The sequence below is a fragment of the Brachyistius frenatus genome, unplaced genomic scaffold, assembly GCF_029030835.1.
Source record: "Brachyistius frenatus isolate BFR_SWC_R1_liver_20210118 unplaced genomic scaffold, ASM2903083v1 Contig_10, whole genome shotgun sequence".
NCBI lineage: Eukaryota > Metazoa > Chordata > Actinopteri > Embiotocidae > Brachyistius > Brachyistius frenatus.
This window is the reverse complement of record NW_027210609.1, coordinates 5522235-5535986: the sequence shown is the minus strand read 5'-3', so window position 1 is coordinate 5535986 and position 13752 is coordinate 5522235. Positions and strand designations below refer to the sequence as shown.

The following is a 13752-nucleotide window of genomic DNA, read 5'->3' as shown; positions in this document are numbered from 1 at the left end:
AAAAAAGAAAATCTAAAGGGTTAAAACATAAATGGGCCCATTACTAAAATGTTGTTGTATTTATGCACATTATTAACTTGTGTTATCACTGTGAATCTAAGACAGTTCCTGTTGCTTAATATAAGCAGATCCAAGTTTGTAATGTGCTATTTTCTAAGGATTACCAACTGTTCACTCATGAAGCTGTTTTAGTGTGTGTGTGTGTGTGTGTGTGTGTGTGTGTGTGTGTGTGTGTGTGTGTGTGTGTGTGTGTGTGTGTGTGTGTGTGTGTGTGTATGTGTGTGTGTGTATAGGCAGTGTGCTGTAAATTATGTCGTATGATTTTCTGTCGCAGATAACAAATATTTTTAAAATTACATTTCGACAAGTTCCCTTTAAGTTCCTAATTAAAATGATGGATGGATTCCCAGATTTTGCGATTTTTGTGAATTTACCCGTTTGGCTGTATGTCCATACTACATAGAAAACTGCTGGTTGTTTTGACATGGCTAATAAGCTCTCCCTCACTGAACTGACAGGTATAGTGACTTAGTCAGGACTCCTACGCACTACATGCTATCTACTGCTCACCTTATCCTTAATTGTGCCACGTTATCTGACATGAAGTACCTCCTGGCAATAATTCAGTTCACACACAAACACCTACAAAACTCATTGTGTAGCTACTGGTGTGCAGATTAATGTAAAAAAAAAAGATACAAATTTAACCTTTTTGATTTTAAAAAGGATTATGAGGTTCAAATGTAGACTGTTGAATATTTTAACAGGTAACAACTAATCATAGCACCTTGACACTCAAGCTGGTTGAATTAACCACGTCTCTGTTAAATCACCACTGTGTTCCAGATCATGGGGCAGGTAAATATATAGAAATATGCAAAGTAGTGTTTTCAGGTTGATAGTGTAATCACTGTTCATTTCTTCTTTTTTTTTCTTTTTTTTTTTGATAAGTGGAAGACGATGTCTGAATACTATTTATTAGGAGGATGAGTTTCATGTAACAATGAATTGGATTGATAGAGGGGGGAAAAAAAACAATAATAAAATGATTAAAACAATGGAATTGTGATAATTACTATTACCAAATTTTTTACACTTAGACCACAATAGCCTAATATATATATATATTTAAAGTTTTTATTCTAAATAAACATTATTGTTTTGCATATTGTCCTCAAACAGTATGAAAAATAACACTTCCCGTGAAAAGGATTTGCTGGGTACAATTTATGCATTTTTTTAATTAATTAATCAATGTGCCATACAGCTTCGGGACACTGAGCAACATCCCTCCAGAAAATGTGTCCCGATTCTATATTGATTATAAGCATGTGTTTAGATAATGACAAAATGTTCAAAGCATACACAATGATCGATCTCTCTCTCTCTCTCTCTCTCTCTCTCTCTCTCTCTCTACATATATTAAATAGATAATTTCAAATCGAAATGCCTCAGTAAACTTCAAGAGCTGCTGTCAGCTGCAAAATCTTTAACTGTTAATGGTGCTGCTGACGCAGCTACTAAAGCTAGCAATTTAGACAGGAAATATTAGTTGTTATTTTTAACTACAACACATTCATTCAAATGAAATACTGCCAAATACTTTGTATTTGAAACTTGACGAATAAATATTTTACATGCAAACACGATTATACATATTTATTAACACTGCAGTACAAATCCATTCATCTTGAGCAGTTTCAACAGAATAATGCCCACATATTCATTATTCATCAGTAATCTAACCATACAGGCTAATGCTAGAAAACATCATTCTACTTAAGTGTTTCTACTTTTGATATCTTAAGAATATTTTGCTTCTCTACTTTTTACTTAATTATTTTTGAACTGTCATTTTACTGTATGGCTACTAAAGTAAAGGTTATACGTATTTATTCAAAACACTTTATGTAGTGATTCAATATTAAAAATTAAAAAAAAAAAAGATGATGCAAAGCAGAGCAGAATTGTTTGAATTGAGTACATAATGACATAGTGTGTAATTTGTCCTAAAAGGTAATTAGTGTCTGTCTGAGTAACATGAATAATGGGTGTTGACTTGAAGAATGTACTGCATATGTGTGAGATAGGCCTTTAAACTGGCTTTTCCTATTCTTTAAAAGTCCTTCAAGTTGAAACTGAAGCTATATTTGGACATTAGTGCAGGTTATTTAAGGCCACAACCTGTGGACCTGCAGGTTATGGCCAAAGATAGTTTCTTTTTATTTCTTCTGAAATGTGTTGGAGCAAATTATTGCACTCATCACATGTGGCATCCTCTGTCACAATATGTACTAATCAAAAGCTAAGTGACTAATGCAGTTAAAAGGCTGGGTAGCTTTACAACAGCCACAACAAGTTATACTACAGTAACAATTGAGTCATGCAGTCAGCCCTTTTCTTTTTCTTTTAATTTAATTTAATTTTAAAACGTACTAGAAAAACTGAATAGCGTCCCGAGCTGTATTTACATACAGGTAGGAACCAATAATGCGATGCGGCACCACGGCGATTGTTCGATGTGACGCAACATTCCGTATCGTGTGTCGCAACATGTATATGTGTCCTCCCGGTTATATTGAAAGTCATGGCGGGTCCTGATCTGATAAAAACGGTTCTGTATACTGTCAATAATCTTCTGCAGCAGGAGAAATACAAAGCGGCACTTGCAGTTTTGAAAGGATTCAGAAACGGCGCCGTGTAAGTGAACGCATCCATAAAGTGTCATCAGCTGGAGTTTAGCAGCTTTAGCTGCTGTTCACCTTAATAAAGCCACAGCTTGGAGCAGCTTGTTTTTGTTGTTGTTTTTTTACTATGAGAAGATACCTGAGGATGTTTAACCTTGATATTTTAACCCCTTGTGTCTCTAGGAAACATTGACATGTTTGTTATCTACTCAGATATGGGGCCAAGATCAGAGCACCACATGCCCTGGTTATGACATTTCTGTTTAGAAGTGGCAGGTAATATGATGAGCTTTTAATAACGTCGTATGCATGGTTGCAATACTTCCTGTGCCTCTTGAGTTTGTGAGCAAGTTTTTCTTCCCCTCTTATTTAGTTTGAAGGACAAACTCAAAGCCATTCTGAAGGCCACATATACGCACTCCAGGAACCTGGCGTGCTTCGTGTTCACATACAAAGGACTCCAAGCCTTGCAGCAGAAGATCCAGGGAAAGAGTTTACAGTCGCACTCCTTCCTGGCCGCCTGCGTCGGAGGATGGTTGGTGTTTGGAGACAACAACAACATTAATAGCCAGGTATGACGAGGTGCAGGCTGTAAATGTCCCTTTCGCACGTCGTCGTAACTCAAGGTTGTTATCGCTTAAGTAAATGTCTTCTGTCAAGTGAACCCGTTTGCTTTTCCTTACAGATTAACATGTACCTGCTGTCCCGGATCCTGTTCGCCCTGTCTCGGCTGGCTGTAGAGAAAAGAATTATCCCGCAGCCCAAACACGACCCTTTCCCCCTCTTTGCCACGCTGGTTTGGGGCATCGTCTTGTGGCTCTTTGAGTATTACCCACACACCCTTCAGCCCTCACTACAGTCCTCCATGAACTACCTCTACCATGACAGTAACGTGTGGCATGACGTCTCAGATTTCCTTGTTTATAATAAGTCAAGGATTGCTTCTCCAAAATGAAGCATTTGTGATTTTTTTTTCTCTCTCTATGGTTAAGGTCTTTGTAACGCAATAATTGCATTATATTTTATTTTTGTATAATCATAATTCCAAATATGATTGAATGTTGCCTTTTTTTAATATACTTTACGATTATAGTTTTATTTTACTATTTTAATTCATTGACATATTTTCTTTGTGATTTCCAGCTAACGAGCTAAACTGTTTTATCTACATATTATCGCTTTAAACTGCCTTATATGTATCGATGTTGTAGGATTTTTTTTTCTTCTTGTTCATATTGTGGGTTAATTGTGTAATTTGTTTCGATTTGGATTTAATACAGAAAAAGGTGATGAAGGTAAAACAGGTTGAAATGCTGTTAGTAGTTGTGAACCTGCAGCTACACTGAGATACAAAAAGTTCAATATTAGGAATATTATAGTTAACTGCTTACATTTAAAATATAAACATTTAAAAATCCCCATAATTCTGTAACACACATCCATTTAATTTTCCTAGTTTGAACAAGCGGGGTTCAAGTGTAGCACTTCACAGCAGTTTACAGGTTATGGTGACGACCAATGAAGTACTATTATTCACATTTTCTATTTCTCAATAAAAATGAGGACTTCCTCTTTCCTCCATGTGAACTCCTCCCAGCACCACATGCACAACAAATACTGTATGCGAATGTTAAAGTTTTATGTTGATTTATATTAAGTGGCTAAAGGCGTGCCATAATTAGACATTATTCAGTGTGAGTTGAATGAATGAAATCCTGTTTCAGTCAAACCTGTCGGCCGAGTCATCACTTTTGCAACAAAGACTTGTGAACTTTTGCTTATTTACTTTCTAAAGTCCATCAACCATCATTAGAATGCAAGCAGGAAATGAATGCATTGTTATATTTTGATCAATTGTGTAAACAATGTATATTTGACTCTTTTTTTTTTTCCCTAGGGAAGTTGGATACCTAATTTTGTTTTATTAGTTTCACTCTGATTGTCAGTGGTGGAAAGTAACGAAGTGCATTTACTCGAGTACGGTTTTAAAAGACTTTCTCCACACATGATTGAAAATGTATAAAAAAAAAATACTCTGCTTTGAATTTTACTTTGTGTCTGATATATATTTTTTTTCCAGAAAAAAAATGTCAGGTAATTCTTTTAAATTCCTAAAATGACATCTACCCCTCCTCCCTGAAAAATCCAGAATCAATGAATATGCAAATATTTTTCATGTTGAAAGTGTAAGCACTGTAAAAAAAAAAGAAATTTGTCCATTGGACCAGGATTCGCTATAAAAAAGTTGTGATGTTGCAAATTATGCTTGCAGGTACGCATCTTAAACTTGAGGTCGCCACAGAAAAACTTTCCCTTTTCAACAAAGGAATTTAGAAACAGTTTCCTCATGGTCAAACTCTGAATCATTTTAGGTGCAGGGAAGCTCAAACATCCAAGAGAAGTAACACTGACCAAAAGTACTACTACAGTGTGCCTGGTTCTACCTCAATGTAAAAAATAAAAAGAAAGAATATATAGATTGCTACACAGACTAAAGGGAACAAGTGCCAGATTGATGCCAAATGTACTTGAAAGATGGTATTACCTCGAGAATGCACCAGAGTGCTTTTCATTCTCAAATTGGCACGAGTCAGCAAATGACTGGCTGACATTTTAAGAACACATTTTATAACCTTGCTTTGTATTCACTGGAACTTTTTGTCAGAATGCTAACAGGCTTACACTGTGTATACTGTTTGCTATGTTTACCATCTTAGTGTCATGCTAACATTTGTCAATTAGCATGACGTACAAATCACATTTGAAACTGCTCTTGTAATTTTTTTTCAAGTCATAAATCACAATAGGCAATTTAAAAAAAAAATTAACCTCATGATAGCGCAAAAGCAAAGCGATCACAAATGTTGTTACAATTCATTCTGAGGGGAACGAAATTGTTTGAAATTTCAAGGTAATCAATCTTATAATTGTGGAGACATTTTCCTCAAAACCGCAGTTGTTAACTGCATTTAATCTCAACGAAAAGTCAAGAGATCAATGAAGTCATTAAGATTCATCCCCTTGGATTTATTAGCCAGCACCTAATCTGTCATTCATCCATTTAATAAATGTTAACACATTTAATCTTATAAGTAAAACAATTGACCTGCTGAAGCAAATGCAGGATCCATTCCCAGGACATCATATATCTCAACCAAATCTTGTGGTAATCAATTCAAAAATTGTTGAACGAGTTCATAAAAAAAAAAAAGGTTCAAAAAGTCAATTCAAAGGTGGTGCTGGACAAAAAGTAAGAAACAGGCAACACTGTCCCTGATGTGGCTCTGAGTCAATATTCATTCTCCAAAAATGCATCCCACCCCATAAACTTTGCATACCTGTCATAGCAAACACGTGAGTTCTCTACAACAGAACAAAATCTGCACAACAAAGTTTGTTTCTCCTGGTGACAAGCCCTAACATGACTGAACAGCGTCAGTTCCAAGTAACCTCCCACACCTGTCCATTCTGGAACAAAAGTAATCGCCTTTGTGCAACACTTTCAAGGCTGTTAGCAGTGATTTCTTGTTTATTGCTATGACTCACTAGCATTGTTGCACTGTAATGGTGATTTAGAGTTTGACATTTTTCTGATGAACTGAAGGATTTAATGTTCCCTAATACCTCTTAAGCCAAATAGACAATTTAAAAACCCTCTTGGATCAGTTGGAAAGGGCATCTTCATAAAGCTGAAAATAGGACTGGTTTTCTGAGCTTTTTAAAGATGTATGTTTTTCAAAGAACAGATGCTAGAAAGATAAGACGATGTTTTACACTATGATGCATTACTGTAGATTAAACTAACTAACAGTAAAGTGGACCTCAGTAAATGCCTACAGTATTAATTTACAGCATTTGATATGCTTATTAATGCACATCATAATTAATACTATATAACATTATATATAATTTTCTACATAGAGTGATAATTTAAGTAAATGTTGCTAATAATACATACTTTTACTTTAGTAAGGTTTTGAATGCAGGACTTTCACTTGTATTGTTTGGTATTACCTCAGTAAAGAACCTGAATACTTCTTCCACCACTGTGAAAAACATGGAAATAATCTTGTTCGTAATAAGAGTTACATTAAGCATTAATAGGTTTATAAAGGGTCACATATATTATATACTCAAGAAATTATGTATTTTATTCTCATTTACCAAATCAGCCAGAAAATGCAAATAAATGGTCATGTGTTCTGCTCTCTCCTGAGACCTCATTTCATTTCGGTGTTGCAAACCTTGTAGTGTATTTCAGGAGTCCACACCCAGCAAACAGACATAATCCTCTCTGGCTCACTCTTCTTCTGTTGTAGTGGGTGAGTCAAACTGCGTGTGAAACTACGCCAATGCAGTGCAACATACAAGGAGAGGCGTCCCATTTTATTGTCAACGTTTTTTTCAAATGACTTGATGACCTTTGTAAGAATTGACTAAAACCTGTTCACTGTCTCGCCCATATCCGAGATGCTTTCAGAGGGTGGGGCGAAGGTGTATGTATACCTGTGCAGGGCGACAGTAGGGGCATAGAGCATTGCTGTGAAAAAGAGACACTAGCAAATGGAAGGTGAGGCTCTTTTTCCTCTTTCTGTTTACTGCCATCCATTGCTTATGGAGTAATTTTTTTTTTAAATTGTGCCATCTGATTATTAAATGAATTTTGGTCTTGCAACTTCTGTAATTTTCTTTTCTCTTCTTGCAGACTTAAATATACAATATGTCAACATGGAACAATCTGAGAACATGGAGAAGCACAGGACCGAGGACTTCAGCAACTCCAAAACTCTGGTGGTGCGAAGAGGAGACCCATTCAAGATCGGCGTGCAACTGAAGGGCCGACCCTTCAATCCCAAAACTGACTCTCTGATGATCAAAGTTATGCTCGGTAATATTAACTCAATTTTGGTCTCGATTTTTTTTTTCTGAATTTTGATCAACATTTAAGATTATTATTCCTAATCCTCTTTCTCTCTTTCGTCCTCAGGTCGCCTGTATGTGTTAATGCCTGTCACTTTCTCCAAGAAGACTTCTTCCTCTCACTGGAAGGCCTATATTGACCCTCAGGGCTTTAACCCCTATAAACCCTCCATCTTCCTCTCCTCTCCTGCCTCTGCCCCAGTGGGCTGCTACAGATTCCAGCTGTGCGTGCTCTCTCAGGATGGCAAGAGGAGCTGCACATATGGCAAATTCATCCTGCTCTTCAACCCCTGGTGTTCTGGTGAGTGCAAACAAACCTACTGAAAATGGTATTAAGAACTTTCTTTGAGGGTCATACAACATTTCACAGAATCAGAAGTTGTTGTTTTTTTTGCTTTGTTTATGTTGCTTAGTACATTTTATTCGAGTCTGATTGCATCATTACAGTAATAACATAGTGTGTAACTAGTTTCTGAATCAGACCTGAGAGATAAGGGTTCATCATGTAATATGTCTGGCACCAGCTATATTAAATTGAATGACTAAAGACAAGCATGGAACAGAAGTTCTTAAACCTTTTACTTTGTGTACCAAATTGTAATTTAATTTAATCCACTGGACTGTACTAAATGTCAGGTTGTTGTTTTTTCTTGCAGATGATGCTGTGCATATTCCATTTGAGGACCAGAGAGAAGAATACGTCCAGAGTGACTCCGGGTTGCTGTTTATGGGGACGGCTATGAACCTTGTGTCAAGACCGTGGTCCTTTGATCAGGTATGATTAATTTTACCCAGAAATGATGTGATGAGTAAGAAAAACATCATCAGGTTATTTACATAAAATGTGTTGACTCACCTCTGAGTGTTATCTTAATATGAAGGCTTATAAAGGTCGTTTTTATACGTGTGTTAATTGTGTCCAATCACGTTATTTAATTTCAGTCCTTGAACTTAATTAAACCACTCTGTGAAACAACAGTTGCAACAAACTATCATTAGGGAGAATGAAGAAGGGAAAATTAGACAGTACAGGCTCTAGTAGATGTATTAACAGATGAATAAACATATCCAAATCCTGTCCACTGCCAAACCTCAAATCTAACTCTGAGCTCAAATGAAACATGCTGGTCACTTGAAAGTAAAGCACGCATTTAATAGAATGTGCTTCAAACATCATAAAGGAATGAATCATTTATTTTATCTCTGTGTACAGTACGAGCCTGGTGTTCTGGAGACATGCCTGAATCTGCTCCAAGTCAGTCCTCAGCACCAGAAGAGCCAAAGAAGGGACTACCTGAACCGAAACAATCCTGTCTACATCTGCCGGGTTGTGTCTGCCATGGTGAGTGTGAACATAAATCACTTCCTAACATTTACTTACTGTTCTTTCTCAGTTAGTATTTTGTTTTTGACAACTGCTAATTAAAACAGGTTGTGGCTTGAACTAGGACACAATGTCTTGCAGATTGTATACATGGAAACACCCTGCAAGGTTCTGAATACATAAATGCCACATGCAAGGACATTGTAATTCTTTCAGAGTGGCTATTAAGCCGACAGTGTCAATCAAAATGATCTCATAAGATGTTTGATGCCGAACTTTCTTTGTCATTTTGGAGAACTGAAGTGAAAATAGAAAATTACATTTATCTCTTGTCTTTTGAGTTTAGATCAACTGTGAGGACGATCGTGGAGTGCTGAAAGGTAACTGGTCGAGCGACTTTAAAGAAGGTGTCCATCCCTCCATGTGGACTGGGAGTGGGGACATCTTGAAACAGTGGGCTCAGTCTGGTTACAGCCCGGTCAGGTATGGACAGTGCTGGGTGTTTGCAGCTGTCATGTGCACAGGTAAATATTCAAAACATTAGAAATTAAATAATTTACTGTTTCCTTCAATACACTTATTGTTCTCAATACGTTGTCATGACCAATGTCCTCTGAGTCTTGTTTGAACACTGGATCATTTGTTCCATGACACCATGCTGAGATATTTTCACCAGCATGTAAACGTCTGTGTCTGTATTTGGATCTTGTCTTTCAGTGATGAGAGTTCTTGGCATTCCTTGTCGTGTTGTCACAAACTTCAACTCTGCTCACGACACTAATGACAACCTGGTGATTGAGGAGTACTACAGCGAAAAAGGCCAGAAGCTGAACCACAGCAAAGACAGCATATGGTCAGTATGGATGTATCTGAATTTGTTTTTATATGGCAAATAATTTTTTATTTTATTTTTTAAACTATATTGCTTGTAAAATACTACATTAATGATATTGATGCCACTTATTTAGTTTTGTGAAGTAAATATACCAAAATAACAATATCTTATTTTGGACATTTAAACAGGAACTTCCATGTCTGGGTTGAGTGCTGGATGAATCGTCAGGATCTGGAATCTGGCCTGGATGGCTGGCAAGTTCTTGACCCGACCCCCCAGGAGAGGAGTGGAGGTGTGTGGCAAATGCTGCTAAAATTTATTGAAGAAATCTCTTTTACTTGAAGCCATCTGAGACCTTTTCCATAACTTTCTTTTCTTCTATCATCCCAGGAGTCTTCTGCTGTGGCCCAGCTCCGGTCAAAGCGGTGAAGAATCGGCGCGTCGACCTGCTTTATGATATCCCATTTGTCTATGCGGAGGTGAACGCTGACATCCACAAAATCATCATGAGCCAGGGCAAGGTGGTCAGCTTCAGCAAAGACACGGAGAGAGTTGGATCCTTCATCTGCACCAAAGCTGTCGGCTTCCCCAGATTTCAGAACATCACAGGAAACTACAAATGCATCAAAAGTATGACAGAAAATATATGTATTTATTTGCTGATTGACTAATTTATCCAAATTATATAATGTTCACTCTCCAGGACAATTCTTACTCTGCTCACATTTTTCTCTCTGTCTTCACAAACAGGCCCGACTTCAACACTCACATCAAGAAGCTCCATAATTTCAGAAGAGTCAACACTAAGCAGAGGTAGTTTATTATTTTAAACATATTTATTTGAGTTTAGAATCAGTTGTTTAAACTCATGTCATCTCATTGACTGTTTTTTATTCATGTTTATTCAGAAGGCTCGTCCAAGGGAGTTTCAGTCTCCCTGACTTTGGACAAATCTCCTGTTGCCGGGGAGCCTGTCCGCTTCATGGTCAAAGTCATGAACAAGCAGAGCGTAGCCAAGACGATGAAGGTGCATCTCAATGCCCAAGCAAAAGAATACAACAACAGCCCCTCAGACACATTCTGGGAGGTCCATGGTTTCACGAAGCTGGCACCCAGGCAGGGTAAATTCTCTTTTCTCATCTACAAACTTAAGATTTTCACTTCTGGAGGACTGTTGAGGTTTTCGTAATTTATTGTACCTGGATTTGATAATGAATTTCACATCCTCTTGTCTCTGTTTCTGTATTCAGTTATGGTGCTGCACCAGCAGATTGTCCCGGCCCAGTATGAGGATGTGGTGGGAGATGACCTCATCAACCTTGCAGTAGTCCTGGAGGATGTGGAAAGTCATGAGCGGGTCCTGGCCTCAGAAGAGATCAACATTGCCAGCCCACAGCTTACCATACAGGTATGGTATAAACATTCAAAACATTGCTCATTAATACATAATTAATCTTCTGAGGGATTAAGAAAAAAGAATACTTGGCAGGCCAGTCCTCCGTCTCTCCCATCCAGCTGGATTCCCTTTTGCGACAAGCTAATACATGATTTACAGCAAATATTTGCTCAAAGACATTTACTTTTGTTTTGAATTTTAGCGAACATTCCAAAATTTCAGGTACTAATTATATCATGAACAATGAAATATAAAATCATGCACAAGGTATCTAAAATATTTACTGTTGTGATGGAACAGTTGTTTTTGAGCGAAAATCAAATCACGTAGCTGCATTATCAAGCTGTAGGAAATACATAACGATTTTTTTTTTTTTGGTGATATTTACTTGCTTTAATTTATTTAGGTGAATTTTCGGGATCACTAACATGTTTCTCTTTCAGATTGCAGATGAAAACTCCATCATGCCCAACAAAGAGCAGACTGCCACGCTGATCTTCACCAACCCATTTTCTAACCCAGTGAGTGGAGTGCTGACTGTAGCAGGGGCCGGGCTGATCAGAGGCAAAATTCAGTTCAGGTATGTTGGAGGATTTTCTCTCATCATTTTCTTTGCGCATGTTGAATGTTTAGTGTCAGAGGCACCCCGATGACTTATGAACATCATGAGTGGCTGCAAATGATCAGGTGAAGGAATGCTCAAACAGAGGAGTGTCACCGGTCAGTACAGAACACTGTTGCTGTGTTTCAAATGGCGTACTTGTACACTAACACTATTTTGAATGCATAAGTGTGTTCACACTGTCAAGTACAGAAACATGCAGTGCACGACAAGTACCAGGATGATGCACTCAAAACACCCCCCCAAAAAATAGTGTGAAATGCTGGACACTTTCCACCCTGAACAGTCGTCATCTTGGCTCTGTAGAGAAAAGGGCGGGGCCACCAGCGTAAAGAATTTTCAAATTAAGGCGTCTGAGGAAGCTGCAGTTGTTCCTGAACACCACACAAGCGGGGTTTTTTTCCACTACTGCTGCCGGAAAAAAGAATCGGTGTTTTTACTGAGTGTGTTAAACAGAAGGAACAAAAACACGTTAATTTCTAATTAAAATAATTAAAGCTGCCAATATTTTGGAGGGTGATGTGTTCACATGCAGAGGTCATTTCCAGTCAGTGCACAACAGAACAGTGTGCGACTTGAAACAACACTACTCTGTCAAAATTCCTGCTCTACGCAAGTAAGAGTCCTAACATGGAAGAGCAGTATTTGTTAGGCTACGATGGGAAGTCTGTCATTTGGAACACAGCATGTGTCTTTGTCAAAGGAATGTCGGCACTTTATTGCTGTATGCTTGTATTGTTTTGCTTATGTTTGTGTTTATTGTTCGAGGTGGCATGGCTGATATAATCACCGACATGTACCAGCGCCGAGTGCAGACTCGTTATTTGCAAGCACTTTATGATTATTTATGGCTGTTAAATTACAAGTGTAACAGACAAAAGTATAAACCCGACATTATACTACGTGTGCAAAGTTTCTACATTCACAGGACAATTATTGAAGTTTCACTTTCATTATGTAACATTGCTCTGATGAAGTCCACAGGAAAACAAGTCATGGACTACTTTTTTGACAAACACTTACCACATTTGGTAAACATTTGTATCTTCTCTGTGTCTTCCTGCAGCATGTCTCCACTGCGTCCAGGAGGAAGAGTGGAGCAACGCCTCACGTTCATCCCCACCATGGTGGGTGCAAAGATGCTGCAGGCCAGCCTGTCACTCAAAAATCTCAACTGCACCATCAGAGGCTTCAAGATGGTCTCTGTCAACAGAAAGTAACTTGGGCAGCCCTCCTCATGTTTTTCTACTGCTGTGTACGACACAATTGTGAATGTAAATGTTATTTATTTATTTAAATATTTATGTGTTATTAGAATCAACTTTGCACCTAAAAATACTTGAAATTGAAAAGTTGCAACGATGGATCAGAGGATTTTTGTGCTTTTTGCTTTGTTTGAAAAATAAGATGTGTCAGTATTTCAAATTTATGGCACTCTCTGTCTGACAGCTATATGTTTATGTATTTGTAGATAGCTGTATGCATGAATGTAGATTTGTTACTGCAATTTTTTATCTGACCTGAAGAGGGAAACCTTTCCTTAAATAAAGAAAAACATTCACTTCGGTTTAATACCCTTGATATTAACATGTAATTTATACCAGGATCATTCACCACTCATTTATTTGTTATTTAATCCGTCTTGTTTCGCATGCCTCTGGGTTGAGTAACTGTGTGAAATGATATGAAACTCTACTCATCTTTCCCAACAATGCAATTAATTTATTTTTATTAATCTACCTTAACTGTCTGTCAAAACAAATCAACAATAAAGCATTATATACAAATCATAGCTAAGCTGACAGGCAGTGTAATCGGCACATGCACAATCACACCAGGTAATCTATATTACAAACAGGTTATTGGGAATTTAAACAATAACAGAGAAGGAAACAATATACAACCCAGAATCAAAAGTAAGGATCTGAGCACCAGCCTATAATACAGCATCTTCAGGGCAACTTTCTA

At 37.6% G+C, this 13752-nt stretch overlaps 2 protein-coding genes across 2 annotated transcripts; both read left to right on the top strand.

Moving 5' to 3' along the window:
- Positions 1–2547: 2547 nt before the first annotated feature.
- pxmp4 (peroxisomal membrane protein 4) lies at positions 2548–6899 on the top strand. The gene is made up of 4 exons (XM_069691042.1): positions 2548–2700; positions 2901–2963; positions 3061–3259; positions 3373–6899. Exons 1-4 carry the CDS (start codon positions 2588–2590, stop codon positions 3640–3642), a joined length of 645 nt encoding a protein of 214 aa, XP_069547143.1. The 5' UTR covers positions 2548–2587; the 3' UTR covers positions 3643–6899.
- Positions 6900–6981: 82 nt separating this feature from the next.
- On the top strand, positions 6982–13750 carry tgm5l (transglutaminase 5, like). The gene is made up of 14 exons (XM_069691040.1): positions 6982–7257; positions 7393–7575; positions 7675–7908; positions 8264–8382; positions 8821–8949; positions 9278–9455; positions 9649–9784; positions 9955–10058; positions 10157–10396; positions 10517–10579; positions 10675–10887; positions 11017–11174; positions 11606–11742; positions 12851–13750. Exons 1-14 carry the CDS (start codon positions 7251–7253, stop codon positions 13002–13004), a joined length of 2055 nt encoding a protein of 684 aa, XP_069547141.1. The 5' UTR covers positions 6982–7250; the 3' UTR covers positions 13005–13750.
- The last annotated feature ends 2 nt before the right edge of the window (positions 13751–13752 follow it).